The sequence below is a fragment of the Alexandromys fortis genome, unplaced genomic scaffold, assembly GCF_014885135.2.
Source record: "Alexandromys fortis isolate MF-2015 unplaced genomic scaffold, M_Fortis_MF-2015_v1.1 scaffold_147, whole genome shotgun sequence".
Lineage (NCBI taxonomy): Eukaryota > Metazoa > Chordata > Mammalia > Rodentia > Cricetidae > Alexandromys > Alexandromys fortis.
This window is the reverse complement of record NW_026068029.1, coordinates 3,474,578-3,501,033: the sequence shown is the minus strand read 5'-3', so window position 1 is coordinate 3,501,033 and position 26,456 is coordinate 3,474,578. Positions and strand designations below refer to the sequence as shown.

General features: G+C 38.5%; 1 protein-coding gene across 1 annotated transcript in view; it reads right to left on the bottom strand.

The window, feature by feature from the left end:
- The window catches only part of Phex (phosphate regulating endopeptidase X-linked), a 200,527-nt gene that overhangs the window by 37,896 nt on the left and 136,175 nt on the right, over positions 1 to 26,456 (bottom strand). Inside the window, exons 14-15 of the mRNA XM_050164389.1 lie at positions 21,709 to 21,812; positions 8,615 to 8,673 (exon numbers count right to left, since the gene is read on the bottom strand). Coding sequence (XP_050020346.1) covers positions 8,615 to 8,673; positions 21,709 to 21,812 — 163 coding nt within the window. The remainder of the gene's footprint in view (positions 1 to 8,614; positions 8,674 to 21,708; positions 21,813 to 26,456) is intronic.

The window sequence follows — 26,456 nt, the reverse complement described above, 5'->3', positions numbered from 1 at the left end:
AAAATTCGTTTGCTGATTTTATATACAACTCAAGTCAACCATTCACATAGAATGTGTGTATTGTATGCATGTGTTCAAGTGTGTGTGCTCATGTGTTGAAGTGTATGTGGAGGCCAGAGTTTGTCAATGAGGGTCTTCATGGATTGCTCTTCACTGTATTCTTTGAGACTGAGTTTCTCACTGACCCATGGGGCTCATCTTAGGGGGCTATCAGTCTCCATCAATCATCCCTAGAAGTGGGGTTATAGATATGTGTCACCATGCCCACGTTTTACATGGGTACTGGAGATCCGAGATGAAGTCCTAATGCTTGCACAGGAGGCACTTTTCTGATTGATCCATCTTTCCAACCACTCAAAGAGCAATTTTTAGAATCTTTGGATACGAGTCAGACATTATCCATTGCACCATTGGCTTGGTGCTTCAAAAAGCAATGTTTTAAATCAGATTTTATAGAACACAGAACAATTCAAAGATATACTAATTTGACATCTGCTGAAGAATGCTAACAGGAAAACAGTAAAAATCCTTTATTTCCATAACTAAACTGTTCTGTTTCTGTAATACCAATACAACATAGGCAGTACTGTCAAAAATATCTTGGGCAAAATGTCCCTCGACTGAAGAATGGATAAGGAAAATGAGGTACATTTACACAATGGAGTACTACACATCAGAAAAAAATAATGACATCTTGAAATTTGTGGGCAAATGGATGGATCTAGAAAACATCATATTGAGTGTGTAACCCTGACCCAGAAAGACAAATATCATATGTACTCACTCATAAGTGGCTTTTAGACATAAAGCAAAGAAAATTCAGCCTACAGTTCACAATCCCAGAGAACCAAGACAACAAACAGGACCCTAAGAGATACATATAATCTACAGGGGAAGTAAAAAACGACAAGATCTCATGAATAAATTGGGAGCATGAGAGAGTGTAGAAGGGGAGGGGAGAGAAAAGGAGGGTAGTAGAGAAAAATATAATAGCTCAAAAAAACAATAAAAAAATCTTGGGCTTATTTTACACTTGATTTGGAATTTTTTGTCAATGTTCAGAAATCTACTAGTCCACAGTTTTGAAACATGTTCAAATGCACAGGTTACAGGTAAATTGTGTTCTAGATAATGAGAAATTGGTGTTGATCACTGACATGTCTCCATAGTGCCATAATTTTGGAACACTGTTCCCAAATTCTAGATGTTTGCCTGGTTTACTCATGTCTCCAAATGGAGCATCAAATGAATTCAAGACTTTAATTCCATTAAATCCCAGTACAAGTCAGGGGTGAATATCTACTAACTTGGCTTCCATTCTATGGTTTTAGGCTGAGCCAACAAAGAATGAGAAACTCTCATAGTCTGAAAGAGTTATGTTTGTAACAGGAAAACAAAGCTGTTTGGTTTCGGGATTAACTCTATGGTCTGCTGCCAGTATAAGCCCAACCTTCAGACAAAGGTTTATTATCTTCTTTAGCACAATATCTGTAATTAAACTGGAGCAAGCAAATCTCTCAGATATAAGAATAAAGATAATAAAAGTGTTGGGTTTAGCCCTCAGGCCATGCTTGTTTTCAAGCCAGGATTGAATTTGTTTAAAATAATTGTTTAATATTGTAGTGGCATTTCAATTGCATTTTAATAAATAAAACTTGCCTGGGGAGCGGGAAAGTAAAACAGCTACACTGGCCAGCCTTATAGACCAGGGAGCTATGACTTGCACCTTTAATCCCAGTAGCCACACTAGTTTGCCGTAGAAACCGGCAGGTGCGTGTCTTTAATCCTAGTGGTGCATGTCTTTAATCCCAGAACTAGAGAGGATTATAAAATGGGAGAAAACAGCTCTCGGGCACAGTTTCACTCTGAGATTTCTGGAGGCCAGATCACCATTTTGAACCGAGTTCAAGGTAAGAGCCAGTGGCTGCCTGCTTTGCTTTTTGGATATTCAGGTTGAACCCCAATTGCTCTGAGTTTTTAAATCGTGCTTCAGTTGGTTTCAGATATACAAACATACAAACCAAATACTGGAATGAGGCATATTACAAATTCACAGTGACATGAACACATATAACAAACTTTATTCTAAAGGCTGGTACGTATTACTAGAAATAAAAATTGGATATGAGCAGCAAAGAGACAGCAAGGGCTAGAACGGCTAGCTCAATCGTGCCACACCCAGGGCACTCAAGCCCTTCTACTGAGGCTTTTACTTTGTCCCTTTCGAATGTGGACTGATATGTTTTGTAGTTATTACAAAGTTAGGAAAGCCCAGGCAGAGGTGCTAATGATCTCAGTCCCTTGTTCTCTTTGAACTACCAATTTAAATGTGATTAGGACCAGTGACAGCTCGTTCCTACAATGCCCAATACAACCTGTGTAAATCACTAAGACTTCACACCACCTTCCATGTCTAAAGACGTGGATACTTAGCTTGACAAGGACAGAAAATGAGCTTTAACCACTTAGCAAAAATAATTGAACACCAAAAGATAGCCCCAACCTCATGGTTCTGCACAAAACCATGGATTGGGAATGAATAACAACTCTATAGGTTTTCCTATTTGCTACTCAAATCTTTACTGCATAAAGCAGCGGACTTGGTGGCATAAATCAGAAAATGATAATGAGGCATGAAGGAAATTCTCATAAATCACGTTACTAAGTATAGTTACATTGTAGATGTGGAACCCAATTAAACAGATGGCCACATGCTGTCAGAATTAGCCCCTAATCAATAAAGATGTTCACTTTAGGAAATCACCTCAATTTTTCACTTCTTCAGTGAAGCACAGAGGAGGCAGTTGGGAGGGGATGGGGGAGTCCCAGGAAAGCCAGTGGGGACATGTGTAAGGAGAAATTCCACCTGTCTTAATTTGTAGTCCAGAAAATCAGAAATGAAGGAGGGTGGGGGAAAAGTCACCCAAAGGATTCCTTGTCATCTTGCCTGGTAATGTAATTTACAATGAGAGCAGGCACTGGTCATTAAGAAAATAGAAACAGCTTGAATCTCTTAATTAAAATACTGCTTCAAATTGTTCATTTTAAAACCCCTCTGCCCATGAGCTTTCTAGAACCCATTGGGTTACCCTGAAATGGCTACTTCCTCAGGAAAATTCTGATGGGGTCAGCCCTTCCTAGACAAGACAAAGGCAGTGGGCAACCCTGGAGACAGAACTACTATTAGATGCGCTTAACTCTCCAAAGGAGCAGTAAGCTCCTTTAGTGACATTTGAGAGAAATGGAAACACCAGTGAAGGGACAATTTCATCACCCTCTTCTTGCATAAGAGCTGACCTATTACACACACTAGACTGGTAGCAATTAAGTCTCTAATACCAAAGGTTGATGAAAGTGGGGAACAAAAGGAATACTATTGGAATTTAGAATGCCCACGTTAAAAAGCATCTGGCGATACCTGGTTGAGAACTTGCAGGCTCTCCCTGCAAGGAGTTCTGCCCCCGAGGAATATCAGCCTGCCTGGCTTCAGAAGACAACGCACAAGAATAGCAGAGAAGCACCATTCCAAGGAGTGAATATTTGCAATGGTGGAAGATATAGAGGGTATCAGCAGCATAACAGATTGTCTGAGTACATGTATGGTTGGAGAAATGAATACTATACAGCAATATGCAGTGAAATCGGGAAAAATACTGCCACACACTCCATGCATATACCCCAAAAAAGAATGGGGCTGGAGAGATGGCTCAGTAGTGAAGAGCATTGGCTGCTCTTCCAGAGGATCCAGGTTAGATACCTAGCCCCTAACTGGCAGTTCACAACTTTGTGTAACTCTAATACTAGGGAATCTGATGGCCTTGTCTGGCCCTTGCAGGTGCCAACCAAACATATGGGCACAGGCACACATGTAGTCCGACATCTACTTAATATACTGATTGGAAAACCACAATTTCTGAAGACTATTTACAGTATGATAAACTTTTATTATGTTGAAAACATTATCAGTTAGGGGTACCTACATGAATTGTTAATGTTTTAGTATTTAGAAGATAAACATGGCCCAGCGCAGTGGTGTATGCTTTTATCTCAGTACTTGAGAGAAGGGGAATCTCTGTGAGTTTCAGGCCAGCATGGTCTATATAGCAAGTTCCATGGCAGCCGAAGTTATATGTGAGATCCCCCCAAAGAAAGAGAGACATGAAATGTAGCATGTTGGTTACCTCTGTGGGGACGAGGAGAGTAGGTCAGGGAGGCAGACCGGCAGCTCAGGTGACACTGGTAAGATTTCAGCTCTTCACTGAGTCGTACTTTAATTGAAACTTGCTGATTTTCCATCCTCCCAGATGCTTTCTAACTTAACATGGGCCAGCACACTACACAGATTCTCTTGAATGCAGCAAATATTGCATAGTAAACGATGTCCCATTACACTTTAATGTCACTTCAGAACCCTGAAGACAGGCTTGGAGGAAGTCCCTTGATCTCGCTGTCCCTCTTTCCAGTGTGGCCATATTAAACAGATTTTTTTTCTGCTTACCAACATATTCCAAGTAGACTTGTGGACTAGTGGCTGAATCTGGCTTAGGGCACAGGTTGTGAAACCCCAAATTCATTGATAATATAGTAACCACAAAGGGACAGAAGACACATTTGGGGGATATCTGCCACCCCAGGAAGCTGACCCCAAAAGGAGAGGAAAGAAGAAAGATCCCAGCCATGATTGGAATCATTTTACCCTGAGAATATTTTTCAATCTTTCCACTTCAGCTGCCGTCAGCTGCCCTTTACTTCTACTTGCTCGAGCAGAAAAATGAGTATTTGGACATTGTTTTGGATTCTCAAAGAAATTTGACCCTTGCAGCTATGAGGAAGGTGGGAGGAGAAGAGACAGACTGACAGAGAGAGACAGAGACAGAGAGAGACAGAGAGACAGAGAGAGAACTGAAACAGTATTTTTGAGATGCTAGGATGTTACTGACAGGTAGTGCAGAACAGACTGCAGGATTCCTCCAAACCTGTTCTGCCAGAAGAACAACATTCGTCCTTTAAGCTAGCTCAACACACTTCTTTCTGAAGTCTTCCTGACCAGGATGACCTGACTTGTGCCCCTCTAAGACATGACACCTGTGACAACCTTGCCTCAGCTTTATCAGTCATATCAAGATACCAGAACCCTCCAAACTGGTATAGAGACTACTTCAAGTGAATAGATGAGCTGCAGGAGAAAGAACTGTACCTGAGCTTCCCTTGTCTGCTAAGAATGAAAAGCAGGATACTGCAAAACGCCTTGGCAAGGTAATCTTAAGGTTACACGCGAACAATCTGAAAAATGATTGGGTAAATAAGGTGCCAGGCGTCTTTGCCCTTCCTCCAGTAACCATACAAACTTTACTGCCAACTCATCTGGAAACAACTGCTCATGCAATGCAATGTTCTTCTATTAAAGTGTTCTGTTAAAATAAACAATCTGGATCAGTGGAATGGTTCAGTAGATAAAGGGGCTTGCTGCCAAACCTCATAACCTGAGTTCAGCCCCCAAAACCCACAACGTAGAAGGAGGAAACTGTTTCCAGAAGCTGTCCTCTCACTTCTGAACATATTCCATGGCATGCCCCACCACACACAGAAATAAAAAATATTACTAAAACTAATAGAAATGAATAGTCTAATCCGTATTCTACTTCTCAACGGACATTTTCTACATAATGTAATTAGATAAGTGCTATAAATTTTAATTGTAATTGATAGCTCAATATCTTAAGCCTCCGTGTAACATATGCAGCTTGGTACTCAACTTGGAACTTTGGACCCTAAGAAAGCAACAACAGTATTTTCAGCATAATTAATATTTACATACTAAGGAGTGACACCCAAAATATTTAACAACTTCTTTGGTTATATTAATTAATGTAGAAATCAAAATTTAACACCATCTGCTTGGTTTCCATCTGTAGGACTCGCAAGACAGGCCTACAGATTACCATTCCCAACAGTAGACGCAGGAGAGCGACTCTAGAAGCAAGCTCAATCCTCCAATGGCATGTGAGGCCACAGAGTCCTATAAGGTACAGATCTAACTTGGATGAGCTATGGCATATGGGGCTGACTGGACATGGGACAGGCCTGATACTTCATTGAGAAGAGATCTTTCACTTGAGGAAATTTCTAGGGGAAAAAAAAAAAGGTCAATGTCTTGAGAGAAGTATATGTGTCCCCTGTGTTCTAGAAGCAGAAAGGAAGCCAGTGTGGCTACACATGGAAAGAGATAAGAGTGGAGTTAGTAAAGGTGGAGGAACGACAAACGCCGGGCTGGCAATAGAGCTCAACAGGCATTATGCTTGTCTAGCATGCACTAGGCCCTGGGTTCGAGCACTAGCAACCTCATATGCCTCCTGTGGTAACACACATGCAACAGCAGCACTCGGGAGGTGGGGGCAGAAGCATCAGAAGATCAAGGTCAATCCTTACCTACACAGGTTGTTTGAGCCTAGCCTGGGACACAGGAGACCCTATCAAGCAGGGGGAAAAGGCAGGTTTCTAGGTCATTGCAAGTAATCACTTTTAAGCTAAGTAAGATAATATATGGATAAAAGGATTTGTAGACAGGGTGACATAATCTAACCAACCATAAAGAGAACAGCTTGAAGGAGCGGAGGACAGAAGCAAGAAGGCCAAGGGAGAAGGGTCTTCTTAACATCCAGCAAGGAAACAGGGAATCTCAGAAATGCCACATCCTGCGTTCACCAATGTAGAAACGCTATTGGAAGCACATATATCATCACTAGAAGAGCGAACAAAGGTGGAGAACAGGGGCAAATAGAATAGGAATCAGGACTGAGCACTACGACGTCATGGTGGAGAGATGAAGGACATAAGGGAAAGCAAAAGGAGTTTGACTTGGAGCAGTCAGTTCTCCCCACAAGAGCTCACCACCACCAACCTGAATTTGATGTCTTCCCTCTTCCTGAATAACTTTTACTACAAATGGATATGACTGTAAACAACATATAGGATTATTCTGCATGATTCTCCGCTTTATTAACGAGGTCTCGTACTCCGTATATTTTCTCCAGTTACTGATTTGCTATACAACCTAATTAGTGAAACTCATCTGTTAATAGGCGTCACAGCAGGCCATCTAACTTTCACTTTTGCATGCTCTTCCCCACATGAATGTGCCACATTAGTTCGTTTCCATGCACAAGGACACAGAAGCAATTTCCCTCTCCTGCTGCCATCAGTGACCCTGCCACGAATATTCTCACATGGGCTTCCTTTTCCCTTCCTTTGGGCTCTGAGGGGAAGGTTTCTCAAACTTTAGCATTCAGTAGAAATAGTTGGAAATTTTATTAAAACCAGTGTCTAAACCCAGCATTCAAAGATTTTGTATAAGCTAGAGTCTGAGAAGTCACATTTCTGACAAGCTCCCCCCAGGGTGCTTTTGTTCATGGTCCAAAAATGACACTAAGAATCAATATCCTGGAATAGACCAGGCATGAAGAAGGCGGTCACAGATGTGCGGGCACCTCTCCGGCTTTTCTACACATTGTCAACTTGCCTTGCAATGTGGGTGGCCTAATGTATGTTTACATCAGTGGCAGGATCTTTAAGACCAATTCTGGATGCTGTCAGATTTTTAATTTTTGCCATACTAGACTTCAATAATTTAAAAATAAATGAATCACAGAATTGGTTCTGGCTTTAGTTCTGATGTTGTGATAAAACACTATTATCAAAAGCAACTTTGGGGAGGATGTTTGGTTTACAATTCCAGACCATGATCCATCATTGACGGAAAGCAAGACAGGAACTTGAAGGGAGGTCTGATTGTCATTCCACACAGGATTACCTCCGACAAAGGAACTCACTTCACAGCTAATGAAGTACAACAGATACCACGGAAGGTGCTGCTTGCTAGCTGACTTAAAAGAAGGCTTACTAGCAAGCTTGAAGATGGCTAACTTTCAAATGGTGCTCAGGACCTCCTGACTAGGAATGGTGCTTCTCAAAGTGGGCTGCCCACACACACACACACTCGTGCATGAGTGTGCGTGTGTGTGCGTGTGTGTGTGTGTGTGTGTGTGTGTGTGTGTGTGTAAATAATCAAGACAATCACCCACAGGCCAACCTGATCTAAGAGATTTCTTAATGGAGACTGTCATCTTAGATGATGTAAGCTTTTTCAAGTTGACACTTAAAACTAACTAGAACAGCATATATAATTACACATACCCAACACACAGAAATAGACATTACATCCTAGAGCTAATCAGAATACATTCAAGCTTCTTTATTCCATAGAAACTGCTCCCAGTTAACTGCCATTTTCCCTAGCAAGCAAAGATGGTGTGGACAAGACCATCAAAATAATTATGAAAGGAAAAAGAATGTGTGCTCTTTTTAATGAAGAACTTCGCTGTGGTTCTGTTTGTTATAGTTCGAAAAGCCAATGATGATATGAAATTTTTTATGGGCTACTAAGGAGAAAGGAAGTGAATGACCTAATACAATGAAAACACTGAAGAAACTGAAGAAAACACTAGGAGATGGAAAAATATTCAAATATTGGAAAAATTAATATTGTGAAGATGGCCAACCTATCAAAAGCAAACTACACGATAAAAGCAACCGCCGTCAAGAATCTGGTACTCACGTATCTGGTTGGTGGATGCGCTGTAAAAGGCATTGACTGTTGTCGGATTTGTAAACCACCTGCAGAAAGACAAATGCCACAGGTAGCCATCAGTATCCAGATAGGAAACCAGTAAATGTAAAACAACACAATATTGCTGCAAGGGAAAATTATTGTCTTATTTATGGCTCCTACTCCATTGGATGAACAATTTTACCAGAAAGTAAGCACAGTTTGGCATGAATATGTTAGCAGGGCTGGAGAAATGGCTCAGTTTAAACACACTGGCTGCTCTTCCAGAGGGCCCAGGTTCAATTCCCTGTACCCACATGGAAGTTAACAACTGTCTGTAACTGCAGTTCCAGGGAATCTATGGTGCACAGACATTCATCCAGGCAAAACACACACACACACACACACACACACACACACATATATTATCTCTTTTAAAAAAGAATACTAGCAAGCCTGGATTTTCACTGACAACAAAAATGATTAATTAATTGATTGATTAATTAATTAATTTTAAAAATGCAACATGAGTGTATCTGAAAATCCTTTAACAAGAAGTTTACAATCAGAGGTGCTCCTTCTAAAAATCAAAACACACAGTAGCAAGCTGATGCTTGTCAGGTTCTGTTCAGATGATCCAGGCAACAAGCACCTTTCTGGCCTATATCACCCCTGACCTGCTATAAAACTGTTGCTGCCACAGGGTCCGCCTTCTCCCATGAAAAGTTTAGTGATTTAAGTTGCAAGTGCCTGAACTATCCCTATAACCAGCTGAGTTTTGAGGAATCCGTCACCAATCTTTCTGGGGTTTGTTTTAAGCTGCAATGTGAAGGTGTTGGGCTGGTAGGATGGTGCTTGCCCTGCGATCCTGAAGAACTGAGTCTTATCCTTAGAACCATGGTAGAAGAAGAAAACCCACTCCTAAAAGTTATCCTCTGACCTCCACCTGGGCATCATGGCATGTGCTCACCTGTACCTACAAACCCATCCTTACACAGGTGCACAAACACACATCCACACCCATGGCACATAATAATTGTAATAACAATAACAAAATAAAGTGAAAGGTATTGCATTAGACATGAGGATCCCTTATAGCTATGGACTGTCTATGTCTTTATATTAAATGCATACATTACCTAGAGCAGAATATAGCATGTTCTTCAGTAAAAAATTAGAGTGTAAATACTTCAGGCTTTACAGATGAAGAAGCAAAACTAAAGATAGTATACAGATATGAAATACTGAACTTTCTACAATGATTAATAAAATTAAAATATAATAATAAGTATCATCTTTATTCATCAAAATGACAGAATTCTTTTGAGGGGGAGTATTATTTCAACTAACTGGTTAAACTTATGGCTTATCAACATCAGACAAATTACAACTTTCTATCTGTAAATACCATTCTTGGTTCATGGGCTATGTGACACAGCCAGGTGGTGTCTAGCTCAGTCACTGCCTTTTATAATTAAACACAGGCAATGCCTTTTAAGCTGAATTGCTTAAAAATAAACTTGGACAGGACTGAGTGTCTAGCTTAGTGGTATAAGACATGCTTAGCATTCATGAGCTCTGGGTTCCATCCCCAGCATGAAAGAAGAAACATAAATTCCTTTTCAAACAAAGGTTTTATTCTTCTGTGCCTAATAGAAAACCATCAGAGCAATAAATTAATGTATAACAGTCTTAAAAAACCTTGTAGGTACTCAACTCTTGATTCTTATTGGTCCTCTCTTATCTTCTTCCTTGCGGAAAAGCCTATGACTATGTCATCCAATCCTCGTGATTATTAGCTAGCAGACACTAAGCATTTTGCTAGGTTCTAACTTTATCATTATAGCCCATCTGCAGATAAGGACAATGAAATTGAGAAGCATTGCACACTTGTGCAAAGACTGGTCTTTCAGATTTGAAAGTAGTTCTATTAGGCCTTGCATTATTCTAGAGACAGTAACAGAAATCAAGAGAGTATCTTGTCTTTTGTCCAATCAACGTAAGATAAGTGGTTCAATTAGACCCTGGTGTTTATCAAAAAAAAAAAGTTACTGACTAGTCTCTTTTCTTGAGGAAACAAATACGGGAGAAAGTATCTTTGTTGACCCCAACTTTTTGTCTTTAGTGAGTAGAATTATGGCCACATCCTAATCCCTGGGATCCTGCCATTGCACAGCAAAAAGAACTTTGCAGATGTAATTAAGGTTAAGGATCTAAAAATAGGGATTATTTTACCTGGATTATCCAGGTAGGTTTATCTAATTCCATCAGCCCTTAAGAGCAGGCAAACTTTTCCAGCTAGAATCAAATAGATTCAACAGAGGATTGGAGGTCAGAAAAGATACTTGCACACAGGAAGTCAGGCAGATGGGAAGGGTGAGAAGAATTTCACACACTGCTACTGGCTCTTAGAAGAAGAGGCCATATTCTAAGAATTCAGACCTTCAGGCCTGCAACCACAGGAAGTGGATTCAGCCATAATATATACATGTGATAATTGCAATAATGTATGTTCCTACAGACTCCCCCTTCTCTTCCCCTCATTTCTCACTCTGCTTGTTCACAGAAAAGCAAACATTCAAATTATTAGCGTGAGAACCATACATTGACCTGTTCCTAACTGCTGATAGACAAATTCACACACACACACACACACACACACACACACACACACACACAAAGAAACAAACAACCACTGTCTGGGGGCCATTTCAGAGAGACTTAAGCAAGAATTGATAAAACATCCTACCTCACACATATGACCTCATTCCTCACCCCTATTCAACCCTCTGAGTTGTTATTGATTCTTTGGACCATTTGGAGCCTTAATTGTCCCTGGAGCTGATATTAAGTATCTGCACCAGCAGGTCTTATCAGTTGTTGATGCTTTTATTTCTTCTGCGTATTCAGGGACTGTGCCAATCCAGCTGTGAAACATTTTGTACATCTCCTTTATTATATCCAAGTTTGTTATATATTTAGTTTTACTGTTCTCCGATGCAAACTTTCAATATCTGTTTACAAAATAGTTCGTTCACCCATTAAGATATGGAATCCAAATTCCTTTCCTCTTTATTATAGATTAGGCTTGCTGACTCTCTGCTAAAGAATAAGATGTGCTGGAGCTGGAAAGGAGTGGGTGGAGTGCTGGCCTAGCATTCAGGGAGCACTCAGTCCCATTCTCAACACTGCACAGACTGGCTGTGATGGCATACACTTATAATCTAAACGCTCAGAAGGTGGATAATCCTCAGCTACATATAAAGTTCGATGTCAGCCTATGACATGAGACCCTATCTCTGATAGAAAAATAAATAAACTAATAGAGTAATATTTTATATAAAAAAAATTAAATGGTACTTGGTGACTTCCAAGGGCAATACACTGATGCACACAAGAACAGCCTCTTCTTATTTCCCTCCCATCTCTCAAGAAACTGGCTATTCACCTTTGTTCATCAACTAACATTCTGTTAAGACGTTTTACATACAAAGGGGCCATACATAGGTATTCTAGCCAATGAGCACCAATGAGTAGGGGTGTAAGAAAGGGAACCCAGTAACTATCTTGCTATAACTACATCAAAGACTGTGAGCAATAGCCGCAGAGCTAAGCCTAATGACCACACCTAGAATCAGAATACACAAAAGTCAAATGATTAGTATTCCTATGAGCACCTAATTGGGGCACGGGGGAGTGGGGGGGCAGTTATACAACCACAAATAAGTAGAATGTGGAAAAGTTGACTCTCCACAGATTAAGTCCTACCTAACAGGCTGAAGTTTTCCCAGTTTTATTTGCCAATATGATGGATCTTAAAAATTATTTAAATTAGAATTCCTTAAAGCCAAGCATATAAACACTAATTCTTTTAATTGCTCACACTTGTCAAAGTTGGCTATCTCTTAACCGGCATGGCCCTGAAGGCCTTCCAGTTTGTAGGGCTGATCTCCTAGGATGATTTATGAGCTAAAACCACCGTCCAAATGCCATGTTCTGAGCAGAAGGTCACTAAATCTATTGTTAAATATACATCCATTTTAAGAAGCAAAAATATCAGCCCTAGATTCTTCTTACTGTCTTTGGGGTGCTCCTGCAGTCTGTATTTGTGAAGAACCTAATAGATAAAATAGAGGAGAGAAGTCTAATATAAACTTCAAATCTCAAAACATCTGGGACAGAGACACAGTTAAAAGGAATATAATACCAAACTGTGATGATCTGAGAGGAACACACTGATACACTGATTTCCTTTGAGCACCTCAGATAAATAAATATCAGACTAAAATTTCACATTTCACTACTCAACTCTTAAAGGTAGTTAGGGAGAATGAAATGACAAAGAAAATCACTGGATATATGGTACATTCCTAACAATATTCTACAGGTGATATTACTCCCATTCAGTGTTATACAGAATGTTTTTGCAAACAGAATTTCAGAACAAGATTGTAATTTGTGTAGATGTTTAATGTGGTTTTTGCAAAGTTTTTTTTCAAGAGTTAGAGACAAGAACCATGACATGTTTTGTCACAGTAGAATGAGAGGGAGTTAATAAGGGAGCTGGCTTAGGATCATCTGTCAAAGAAGAGGATCCTGAGGGAAAGAATTACTTTTGACTCAAGCCAAGCAGTAAAGTAAATCCCCTATTTTTTAAGCAAACTGATGAAGTAACAGTTCTGAGAAACAATCCCTAAATATGTACCTTCAGGGATGACCGCCCAATTAATTTCATTCTTGCTGACATTTCCCATTCCCTTAGAAACTTCTTAATGCATATTAGTGCAGCTAAAATGAATTCCATGAGGAAAAAAAAAAGATGATAAAGGGTATTTATCTCCCAGCCCCACAAAGAAGCAAAATGTTATTTCAGGGCTTTCTGGAACGAGAATCATGATGTGCTGTTCAAAGTAAACTAGTACAGAGGAGCTACTCCAACATCCTCCTCACTCAATTAACTCATGAATTTTCAGAACTAAAAGATGTCAATTAAAGTCCATGGGCTTCACAAAGCAAAAATTCCCTGCAATGTTTGAAATGAACCAGACAGACATTTCCTTTAGAAGAAAAATTGACAGCCATGGAAACAGGACCTTAAACTTCTTAACATTCTTTTCTCTGAAATAGACATAGACATTACAAGTATTACTCTGCTATTTATTCTTAAATAATGTTTCCCAAACATTGATCAAGTCGCTACCTTTGTGAAGCAGAACAGATAGCACTGTGTGTGTATCTACAGGGCTGGGGAAAATGCAGCTGGACTTGACACACACACACACACACACACACACATTTTCTTATTATTCCTTAAATTATAAAGTGTACCAACAGTTTACAGTGTGATAATTTGAATGAGATGACCCCTATAAGTCTCAGGATTCGAATACACGGTCTTCAGTTGATGGTTATTTGAGTAGGATAAGAGGTGTGATCTTGCTGGAGGAAGTATATCATTAGGGGCCAGCTCTGAGGTTTCCTAAGACTTATACCATTTCAAATTAGCTCTCTCTGCTTCCCATTTGCTTACGATGTGAACTCTCATTTCTGCTTCAGCAAATAGAACTGCTACTTGTGGCCAGGCTGCCCTGTCACGGTGGACTCTTATCCCTCCGTAAATCATAAGCCTTCGTCATAGTGTTTTAGTACAGCAATAGAAAAAATGCAATTAAGACTATTAGGCATTTTACATAAAGATGGCTCAACTTACATAAATAGATGTACAGGTTACACGCAAAGACTGCACCGTTTTGTATAAGACACTTAAGCGTCCTCACATTTTGGTATCTTCCAGATGTCCGAGAACCAATGCCTCATGAATATAGGGAAATTCATGGCAGTTATTTTCATTGACAAGGGTGTGGGTGGAACTATACAAATTAATGTCACCAAGAATTTTCCCAAGGTATGAATAAAATGTTGTTAAGACTTGTTAAGACCTAGCTGACTCCACATAGGAGGCCTTACCCTCTCTGAAGAATGGATAGGGGTGATGGGAAGTGGGGGTAGTGAAAGGAGGGGATGGAGGGAGGAGGAACTATGGTTGGTATGTAAAATGAATAAAAACAACTTAAAAAAATAATAGCTAAGACCATCAGAATCTGACAGCTCATCGGTATTTTAGGATAATATTAAAGATGGTCCATTTAGTAATTTTTCTACTGGCAACCTAAACCTTGCTACATTACCAGATAAATAACATTTTGAAATTGAAAAATAAAGCTGGCAGCATCTCCAATATAGAGATGGCTCAGCTAGCAAAGTGCTTGCTTTGTAAGTATGAGTATTTAAGTTTGGATTTCCAATATCCATGTAAAAAGCCAGACATGGCGGCACACATCTACAATCCCAGCAGTGTGGAGATAGGAGGATATCTGGGTGTGCTGTCCAGCTGTTCTAGCTGCCAGGTTCAGTAAAATACTCTGTCACAAGATAGATGATAGATAGATAGATAGATAGATAGATAGATAGATAGATAGATAGATAGATCGATCGATCGATCGATCGACCGACCGACCGACCGACCGACCGACAGACAGACAGACAGACAGACAGACAGACAGATAGATAGATAGATAGATAGATAGATAGATGTAGATGGATAGATGATGGATAGACAGGAGACAGGGTGGGAAGCTATGGGTGAAGATACCCATCATTTGATTCTGGACTCCATACACACAGGTACACCTACAAACACATGTCTCTCTCTCTCTCTCTCTCTCTCTCTCTCTCTCTCTCTCTCTCTCTCTCTCTCTCTCTCTCTCTCTCTCTCTNCTCTCTCTCTCTCTCTCTCTCTCTCTCTCTCTCTCTCTCTCTCTCTCACACACACACATACACACACACAAAGAATTTTTAAAGTTTGAATTAAAGGTCCCTTCTGCATAGCATTTAACCTTTCCACCCAACCAGATCTCCCACATCCTTCCCTAGGGTTTAGCTCTTGGAGTCCCACTGTCCCTTCCCATACATGCCTTCTCTTCAATCTATCCAGATCTAGTTCAGTTCCCATGTCCAGTGTCCTGGCTTTGTCTGGCCATCAGTGCCTGTGGAGTAACCAACTTCTAAACTTCCGACAGGACCTGTCCTACGTTCCGTCACCCACAGATCTTTTATGCACAATATCCACACTCTCCACACACCCAGATCTCCCACATTCTTCTACAGGGTCTAGTCTGGTGGGTCTACCTGATCTTCCCATTCACACATGGTCGCCAACACACCAGAACTACCCTTGAGTCCCATATTCAGTGCCATAACCTAGCCTGGATTCAACTGCCTGCACCACAAATGATGCCTAAGCTCCTGCCACAGCCCTCCCTACTTGTCCCCAGAACCCACTGGTCCCTTCCATGCTCCACTGAACCTTTCAATACAGAGAGATAGATCTACCTCCACACTCAAAGTTTGAACCAGGACATACATCTTTGCATACAAGACCAGTACCCTCTGTCTACCTGACATCATTCTGCCCAAGCCATTACCAACATCTAGAAACAAACCACCTATACACCCTACCTTCTACCTCAACCTGCTCAGTCGATAACAGACCCAAAACTAAGAAACCAGTCCACATTACCAGATATCATTGTAAAAGTGCCAACAATATGGAAAATCAAGCCAGTATCTTCTCCTCAAAATATACCAGTCTTATAGAAATTCTTGACATTGAGAATTACCTAGATGAACCCCAAGACATAGAGTTTAAAAGAAAATCATAATCTTCATCAAATAATTCAAGAAATTTAAAGAAGGTAAAAAGACACAGCTTACTGATATTAAAAAAATCGAAGAAGAAAAATAAACACTTGAGCGATGCCCAAGAAAACACAAAGAAAAGGCTAATGGAAATGATGAAGAAAATCCAGGATTTGAGACTAGAATCCAATCAGAAGATAGAAACATTGCAGACAAGATAAAATGGTAATGAAACTGAAGAACTCAGTAACTCAACTAGGAAACTCACTGGGAAGCCTTACAGGTAGAATGAATCAAATGGATGACAGAATATCAGGACTTGAAGATAGAGTAGAAGATCTAGACCAACTAGATCAAATAAGCAAGGAATATTTAGAAAATTAAAACACAAGAAATGTGGTACACCATGAAAAAAATACCTTAAAATTATAGGCAAAAATGATAGGGAAGATTCCCAAGTCAATAGCATTGAACAAAATTCAGCAAGATCATAGAAGAAAATTTCCTAAGACTAAGGAAAGACATACCCATAGGATACAAAAAACACACAGAGTACCAAGTAGACGATACCTGAAAAGAAGATATTCAAAGCATGGCATGGTTAAAACACTAACTATACAAAACAAAGAAAGTGTATTGAAAGCTGCAAGAGAACAAATACAAGTTACAAATGGAGAAAAACCCACCAAAATAACAGCCAATTTCTCAACAAAAATTTTGAAAGCCAGAAGAATATGGAGAAATATGTTCCAAGTCCTAAAAGATGAGGGCAGCCAGCCTAGACTAATATTCCCAGCAAAATTACCCACCATAACTGAATGAGAATGAAACATGTTTCGGGATATAAACAACCTTAAATTTTTATAGTAAATAAAACATACCTAAAGAAAATACAGAAAGCAAAATTTTAGGTTGAAGAAAGAAATGAGCATAATAGAAACTGTGGAACAAAATAAAAAGCCATAATTATTAAAATACAAAGTACCATTGAGAACACAGAGAATATCAAAAATCAACAATATAATGACTGCAATTAACACATGTATTTCAATAATAACTTTAAATATCAATGGCCTCCATTTTGTAATTAAAAGACAGAGACTGACTGAATGGATAAAGAAACAAAATCCATCTACTTACTGTCTACAAGAAACACACCTTAATTTTAAAAAGATGAACAAAAATACTCTAATCAAATGGAACCAGGAAGCAATAAGGCATCATTATCTTAATATCTGCCAAAAAAAGACCTCAAACTAAAAGTAACTCAAAGAGATTTTTTTTAAAAAACGGTTTATTCTAAGGGAAACAGTTAACCAAGAAAACATTGCTATCCTAAATATATATGTACCAAACTCAGGTGTGTACAATTTCACTAAAATTATCTACTACTGGAATTAAAGACCTAGATAAACATCAATCCAATAATAGTTGGTGATTTCAACACCCTAATTTGAACAATAGGTAAGTCATCTGAAGAAAAATAAAGAGAAACTTCAGAACTAATTGGTATCATACATCAAAATAAGTATAGTTTTTATCCCTTCTTCATCAAGAAAACTTTGTAAAAGATGGAGAACACTATAGAAAATCAGAGCCAATCAAAATGCAGAGTTGTGGAACCCAATCACAATCTATGACATGCTTCTTACACCTGAAGCTCAGGGAACACTGCAGAAGAGGAAACAGAAAGATTATGGGAACGAGGGGACTGGGTAGTTTGCTGTAAGACTGTACCTCCTAGTACAGAAGATAAAATCTCATCAACATGACTGCCTAAACATGATCTGAACATGGCCTGAAACAGGACAACACCAAACATGCCAAGGTGAAAGGGGAAAAGACCATGAGGCCTCAACCTGCACAAATAACTATAGGCAGCTAAGGAATGATAACAGTTTTAGGCAGAAATGAGTCTTTCCCAGAGGAGAGCAACTGGTTATTCAATACCAAATGGTCAGCCCTGAAAACATCCATACAAGTAATATACAAAGTGAGTGGGTTATATTAAAGAATATAGATGTATATTCGTATACATGTATGTATGTAACAACAATTCATGAAAAAAGAGAGCAGGAATTTTAAAGAGAACAAGGCCAGGTATATGGTAGGGCTTGGAGTGGGAAAATGATGTAATTATATTATAATTTCAAATATAAAAATTTTTTTAAAAGTTTGAACAGTTATTAATTAGATTTAAAAGGTTAGGATGACTTGCCTAGACCTATGACTATGCTACTACATGAAGATAGTCATAGAGATATTGAAAATTCTTTGCTAAAGTCATCAGCTTTGAGTCATCAGATTTTACAGCCTTAAATCTAGAATGCTTATGAATAATTTAGATTGAGAATGGAATGGAATAGACAAGCTGAAAATTAGTATGAGAAGAGTGAGAGCCAAGGACAGTAGAGTAGTTGGTTATAGATTATCATCTGCCATTAGCAAGGAGTTGTAAAACCAGCTGTCATTTTCCTTTGTACTTTTGACTAAAGTCAGGAATACATAAAGGACTGGGTAAGCTTTAGGCTTTCTCCTTAAAGTTAACATCTGAAAAAACAATTGTACATCTGTATTCCATGGAAGTCTGACAGACAGAGTCAAGACTGGGCATATAAGAACATCAAACGGAGATGGTGGGTCATATCCACAGCTTGAAGGAAGAAAGGCTACAAGGGTCTAGTGTTTCTGGAAGCCAGAAGAAAGAAGGGTGTTGAACAGAAACAAAGAGTCCAAGATGGTATAAAGAGTCCCACCTACAGGGATGGAGAGATGGCCGAGTTCAAGTCCCAGTAACCATATGGTGGCTCACAACCATCTGTAATGAGATCTGGAGCCCTCTTCTGGCGTATGGGCAGACAGGCAGGCAAAATGTTGTATACATAATAAATAAAATAGATCTTAAAAAAAAAAAAGAATCCCGCTGACATCATGGAAACTAGACTATTGACAAATTTTAAAAGCTAGTCCACCGACTCAGCTTTTGAGGGATGATAGCACAAATAAAGCTGAAAATTCCTTTCCAAAGGAATCAAGCAAAAAAACTGGACACAATAGTCAACAAGCATCCAATTTAGATCTCTGACAATTGGCCAAAATGAGCAATAAACTGAAAATACTTCAATCTGAAGAGACTGATAGAACTGGGGAATAAATAGAGCAGAATTAGGTGGGCATGTTCCTGGGACTGCTCCTGACCCTCCCTCCCCGTGCAATAGGAAATTCACTTTCTCCAAGAAAGGGCCAGCTGAAAATGCAGCTCTCTCAGCTAAAACTAGAAGAAGAAGAAGAAGAAGAAGAAGAAGAAGAAGAAGAAGAAGAAGAAGAAGAAGAAGAAGAAGAAGAAGAAGAAGAAGAAGAAGAAGAAGAAGAAGAAGAAGGAAAATCCAGTCAGAAATTTCAAAGAGGAGATCCTGAAACTGGAAAATGAATAATGATGATAACAATACTAGGTCTGGAGTGTGGGAGACCACAGAAAGCCTGTTGTTAGAAAGCAAACCCCAAGGAAGCCAGAGACATGCCTGACTTTGAAAGCACTTGAACTACTCAAAGGCCGGAGCACTAGGTCTGCCCTGCCTCTTGGTCTGTACATGAGCTTGTATGCATTGGGATAATCACCAATAAGTGAATCTAAAAGATAAAATAAAGGGCTGAAGCCTAGACACAGGGATCTATAGTCACATATGTCCAGAGAGACACATTCCACAGTGTCTACAGCAAATCTGCAGGAAAAATCTCAGAAAAGTAAATTATCATCCAAACTTGATACATTATAGTATCTAAAATGTCCTTTTTCAACAACAAAAAAAAAAAACTACAGGAAAGAAAAATGGGAAGAGGATGAATCATTAGAAAATTACTCTGAGTTAATTCAGATAATAGATTTAGGAAGGATTTGAAAGTGGCCATTCGAATGTGGTTCAAAGAATTAAGCTATATTCAAAGAATTAATAGTAAGATGGTAACAATGGCTACAAATAAATAACAGAAATAGAAAATGATTTTTAAAATAAACTGCAGTTGAGAGCATAAAAACAGAACTTATCTGATCTAAAGAACATTTTTAAAGCATTGGAAATGTGAACTACAGCAAAAGTTTTGTAAAATAAGGATATAGTACCTATACCTCCCAGAACTGGCATGATGAAATCAATTAAGAATTGTAAAGCATATAGTGGGGAGATGGTCAATGGGTAAGAGCACTGCTTATCAAAGACGCATGGCCCGAATTCAGATCCTTAGCCCCAGCATGAAAGTCAGGCCACACATGCCAGCAACCCACCATTGGGGAGGGGCAAACAGGTGGGTCCCAGAAGCTTACTGGCTAGCCAGCCTAGCTGCAAAAGAAATAGTGGTAAATTCAATGAAAGACATACCTCAAAAACTAAGGTGGGTAATGGTAGAGGAAGCTCTCTGATGTCCTTCTCTGGTCTCCTTGGGAACATGCATAAGCACAAATGCTACACACACATACATACACACAAACGCGCGCGCACACACATACCATGCAGATACACACGTAAATTCAAAAGCACCTCTTATAATAGTGTAAATGCACAGCAATTGTCAGCTGCTTTCACCATCATCAACACTATTAAGATCAACAATCTTTTCTTTCCTAAAGCAAGGTGCAGTGGCTAGCTTAACATGGGTTGAAAAGTTTGTAAGGATATTTTCTTTTCTGCTGATAGGAAAAAGATAAATAATTCATAACTGTTACTGGATCAAAATGATAGTTTTCAGTTCTCTGACATGGACTACCTCAGTGAGTGAGCATCTTTTAGTTCAGTTTCTCAACCTTCCTGTTGTTGCAACCCTATAATACAGTAACCCCCAGCCATAACTCTATTCCTTGCTACTTCATAACTGTAATATTGCTACTGTTATTAATCATAATGTAAATACCTGTGTTTTCTGATAGTCTTAGGTGACCCCTGTGAAAGAGTCATTAGACCCCTGGGAGTTGTTACCCACAGCTTAAGAACCACTATTCCAGTTGTTTCTTAATTATACAAACTCTTCTACATATCTAATCATATTAAAGTGTTTGTTCTTCAAGCTCTTCAAACGTTTCTGCCTGCATATGAAAATGCAGAGAGATGTATGTAGAAATATTATCTATATACGTATTTATAACTACAGCTAGAAATAGCTTCAGTGTTTGCCTCCTAATGAGAATTCTTCTGATATGTGTTGATGCTGAGACCGGGAGGTCTGTAACAGATGAAAGATCTGTACCACGTAATATTAGAAAAGAGAGCTGGAAATCCATGACACAAATTTTGCTAAAACAAAATAACTGTCAAGCTGGCTACTCTGAGTTGAGGAGAATTACAGAGTTTAATCTAAAGAGATCCCACTTCCCACCAATGTATTTATCGATTTCACTTTTTTGAAATACTCACTCTGTTTTGGGAACAGCTTTTCTGAGCCAGAAGAAATCAGACTGGGCTAAATATTTGCGGGTTTGCAGCACATTGCCAAAGTAGTCCGATTCTGAAAATTTCATCTGCATAAAACAAACCACATCATTATTGTTCGAAATGCAGATAAGAGACGATTTAAAAATAGACTTCAGCCCACCGAGGAGCAAAGAGAAGAGAAGCTAGGGCCCTCAGAACATCACTCAGCCATAACTCAGGGCTCACAAAGCCATGAAATTTAATCTCAGTAATTTTCTTTTAACATAAAAAGCTCAAAAATCAATGTGGTCATTTCTGGATCACAGGGAAGAAAACAAGAGAAGCTTCAGTTGTTTACTGCGTTCCGTTTACTTTATAATTGAAAATCCCACTTTACCCTTTGCTAAACATATCATCTTAGAGCTGAAATTTCTTGGCTCACGAGTTCTTGATCCTTTCTAAAATGTGTGCTTTATTTATTTGTCACATGAGATTCTTCTAATCACATTCTGGGTATTCATCTGAAACCTCATTTAGCTTATAGATGATGATTTGGTCAAATGCTAAAATCCAATTTACGGTAATTGGCATTTGCTCATAAAGGAAAAATGGAAGTAATTCACAGACCTATTTTCCACCCTGAGTACAATGGAGGCACCTAAATAATTTAATTATTAACAAGATTTATCTATTAACATGAAAAAAGGCTCTAATTGCTAAAAAACCAAAATTACAGAGGCAAATCACAGATTATAGACTGCATGGAACTGCAGGAAATTAAGGACTCACAACAATGTTGTCTGCTAAGATAATGGGTTATCTAGTTCCTTTTTTCTGGAAAGCGAGTAATAAACAATTTCAGTTCTACTGCATTGCATCTGAAGCTGGCGCTGCTTCACCCACATATAATAGTGACGCTTGTATTACAATAAAAGCAAGAGTTTGTAGTGGTCTTGAAAACTTGGCTTCTGAAATCTCTTACTGGCATAAGAAGTTGAAATGGAAAAGAAATATGTAACTCCGTTAATAAGAAAAACATGTGAGTAAGTAAACAACCAAGAGTAAATTCTTTTTTTAAAAGTGCTCATTATTTTTTTTTACTGGGCTATTATAATTGCACAAAAGAGTAGGATTCACTGGCATTATCTTACACGTATATAAAGTATTTTGATCATATTTTCTCATCCTACTACCAAGACTTATTTCTCTCCCCTCCCCACTTTTCCTTCTATGTCTGTTCTTCCCACATTTCAATAAGAGAAAGCACGTCAGGTTTGGCTTACCAAATCCTTAACATGATCCTCTCTAGACCCTTTTAATAATACGCTGTCCTCCTACTGACGACCTATTGTGCAGTGCTAAGGACATTAGGAGAAGGCTGAATTCACAAAAGGACATTGAAGTGCAAATGTATATTTTTTCAAAAAATCTTATCATTTATATAATGTACCTTGGTCATATCTATCCACTACTTCCTCCCTTAAGTTCACTCCATCACTTTGACATATTTTCCATCTTCCTCCCAACTTCATTGATTCTTTTTTTAACCCACTAAGTTCAATAACTGCTGACCATATGTCTATTGTGTGGTCATCAGTTGGGAGCCTCATCTTTAACTGGACACAATGCTGACTAAACACCAGCACAATTCCAATTCTTTAAAAAGACTGAAAAAGAAACATTCTAAAGTTACTCAATTAAAAAAAAACTTAACTGAATTTAAAACCCAAATGTAATTTCTTAGTAGCTATTAGTCTTTTGATAACTTTAAACCACATTCTTTATTACTTTTTGTATGTATTGTGTGTGCCTGGGAGTGTGTAGGTATATGTGTGCACCACATGTATGCAGGTCCCACAAAGGCAGCAGAGGGCTCCAGATCCCTTGGGACTGGAGTTACAGGTCGTTATGATTCACCCAATGTGGGTGCTGGGAACCAAACCCAGGTCATCTGTAAGGACAGCAAATGCTCTTGACTGCTAAATCGAAACCACAGCTTCTTCTAAAGCAAAAGAAAAATGCAGCGAGTGATCGTGTATGAAACTCACAAGCATTGGGTTATAAACATAAATGTACGTATTCAATATGATGGTGAGCACTTTAATAGGGAAGATGGTTGTTGGCTAATATCTAGTCACATTTAGCTGATTCCAAACATTGTGTCTTAGAATAAATAAATCTTAATGAATCATGCTAACAATATTCAATTCTCAGACGGAGAAGCAAAACTATGAAGCCAGGGACAAAACACACTGAGAACAATGGGAATGAAATTATGGATTACTGACAACTGTGTCGTTCTGCTTGGCCAAAAAAAAAAAAAAATGAAGGCAGTGGCTTTAAATTGTCCTTTCTTGAAACTACTTAGGCAGGGAAGACAGGGTTGATAAAGAAAGCACAGCATGGTTGTATAATTGGAAGCAATACAGAAGGCTAAATGAATGCTCTGTGGGCATGAATGTGAAATCGTCTCAAAACCAAGGTGAATAATGCAAGTCATACGTATGAGAGAATTTAAGGTTTTCATGGGAAAATACCAGAAGGTGGGAAGGTTGTGGGAGGAGATGGGGAATTGAAATATATTGTATCATGATTGAAATGTATTTCATATAAAAATTAAATTAAAAATGTATACTAAAGACACTTCTCAGTGTGTCTTTATGCACATGCTCATGTAGCAAAAGCTTGTATAAATAAAACTAAATTCAAGATAATGTTTATATTTTGAAGGAGCTATACATGAAAAAAGGAAATTAAATCAGAAAACATAATACAGAGAACTTAAAATGCACCTATATTTTGATTGAACATTTGTGTATATGCCAGACAGTGGAACACACCTTTTATCCATGTACCTAGATTGCTCAAGCCAAAGGATTACTTGAGCCTAGAACTATAAGGCCAACCAGGGCAACACAATAGGACTATCCCCATCTCTCTAAAATAGTAATAAAGTAAGATATGTGTATACATGTATAAAGTGGTAATATCTGTTGAAGATTAATCCTTAGCATATTTTACATAATGTACCAATGGCAGAAATGTTTCATAATAGAAACACTAGAATTGGTTCCATTGTAAGATAGATGTTCTTTTAGCCAAAAAAAAAAAGATTAGAAAACATGTTTTAGAAATTAATTTTAGCTCACAATCCTAAGACATCTCTGGGCCATAGGGATATATCTGGGCCAACAGGACATATCTTTTATAAACATATCAGAATATGATTATAACTATTATAACTAGTAGAAAATTCAGATATGTTCTTTATTTCAGAAAACTAAGAAATTCTGTAGAGGAATGTCCTTAACAAATATTACCTATTTTTGTCATATCAATGGAGTCAGTTTTTTTTCATTAGATGAGCTTGCTAATATCAGTACTTTTCAGTTACATATACAAAGCCAAAGGTTGACATCTAAATTAGTTCAGAGACTTGAGAGAGAAAACTATTCCCTAACTTCTCGAAGAAGATGGCAAACTGCGTGAGTGGCTGCATACACCTGTAATCACAACATCCCAATAGGAGGATTGGGACTTATAAGCCTACATAATTTATATAGTGAGCCCCCCTCCCGGAAGTGGAAAGAAGGGTTCAAATCTAAACATAGAGTAAGCAAAGCTACTATACCCATGAAAAGGAGCAAATGACAAGTGGAGTAGAACTCAAGGTCACAACAATTCACCACCATAACTTGTCTACCTTTAAAATAATAATTTTGTACTGTTTCAGTTCCTAAACTGAGAATATCTATCACTTCTTAAACAGGCTCAATTGATCTACTCCACTAATTTAATAGAACCACAAGTAATGAAGTTTTTTCATATACATAAAATATATATGATATGTAATTCATAAGAACACATCTTGCATGTTTTTTTTCCTTTGAGACAGGTATTTGAGTGTAGATAGTGGACCATCATTAGTATTGTCACCCAATGGGCATAAACTAGAGAGTGTAGAATAAGATAAGGCTACACAGTCTAAAAAATTTGGCTTCTCATTTAGTGTCACCTTCTTTGGCCATAATAGGAAAACCTAAATATTTAAGAGAGAGAGAGAGAGAGAGAGAGAGAGAGAGAGAGAGAGAGAGAGAGAGAGAGAGAGTAACAAAGAGAAGGTAAGAATTGGTACTTGTGTGGAAGCAGTAACCGAGTCCTAATGCACCCTTCTTGGTACAATACTATATAGCTGCTAAAACAACGTTGATAAACATTTATGGGAGACAGTGATAAACATTTATGGGAGACAGTGACAACACAAAAGGTTAACTGTTAAGGAAAGTAAAAACTTATGTGCTGACATGAATGACTGCTGTAGAGAAATGGGAACAACATCTCTAACAGAAGTATTATGTTGAAGTACCACTACTGTGGGTGCTTTTTGTTCCTTTCCTCTGTCTCCAAAATGTTCTGCCCTCTGATACTTTGATAATTTAATACCTTTCAAAAACTGTATTTATGAGAAAAACTTGAAGTCCAGCAACAATTGGGAAAGTTTTGTTTCTTGTACCGACAGAAGCAAAAATGAATATGCACATATACTCTTAACAATTTTTAAAGCTCTACAAGGGACAGATCGGGGTCAAACATCGCTTGTCCTTTCAATTACTAAAAGAAATCTAGTTCAAGTTGATAATGACTTTCAATAAATTCCATTTTGACCTTTCAATTGAGTAACCTTTGTGGAGATAGTTTGGGTTCTCATGTCATTTTGTTGGAACAGGTGCACGGATTACAAAATTCATGGA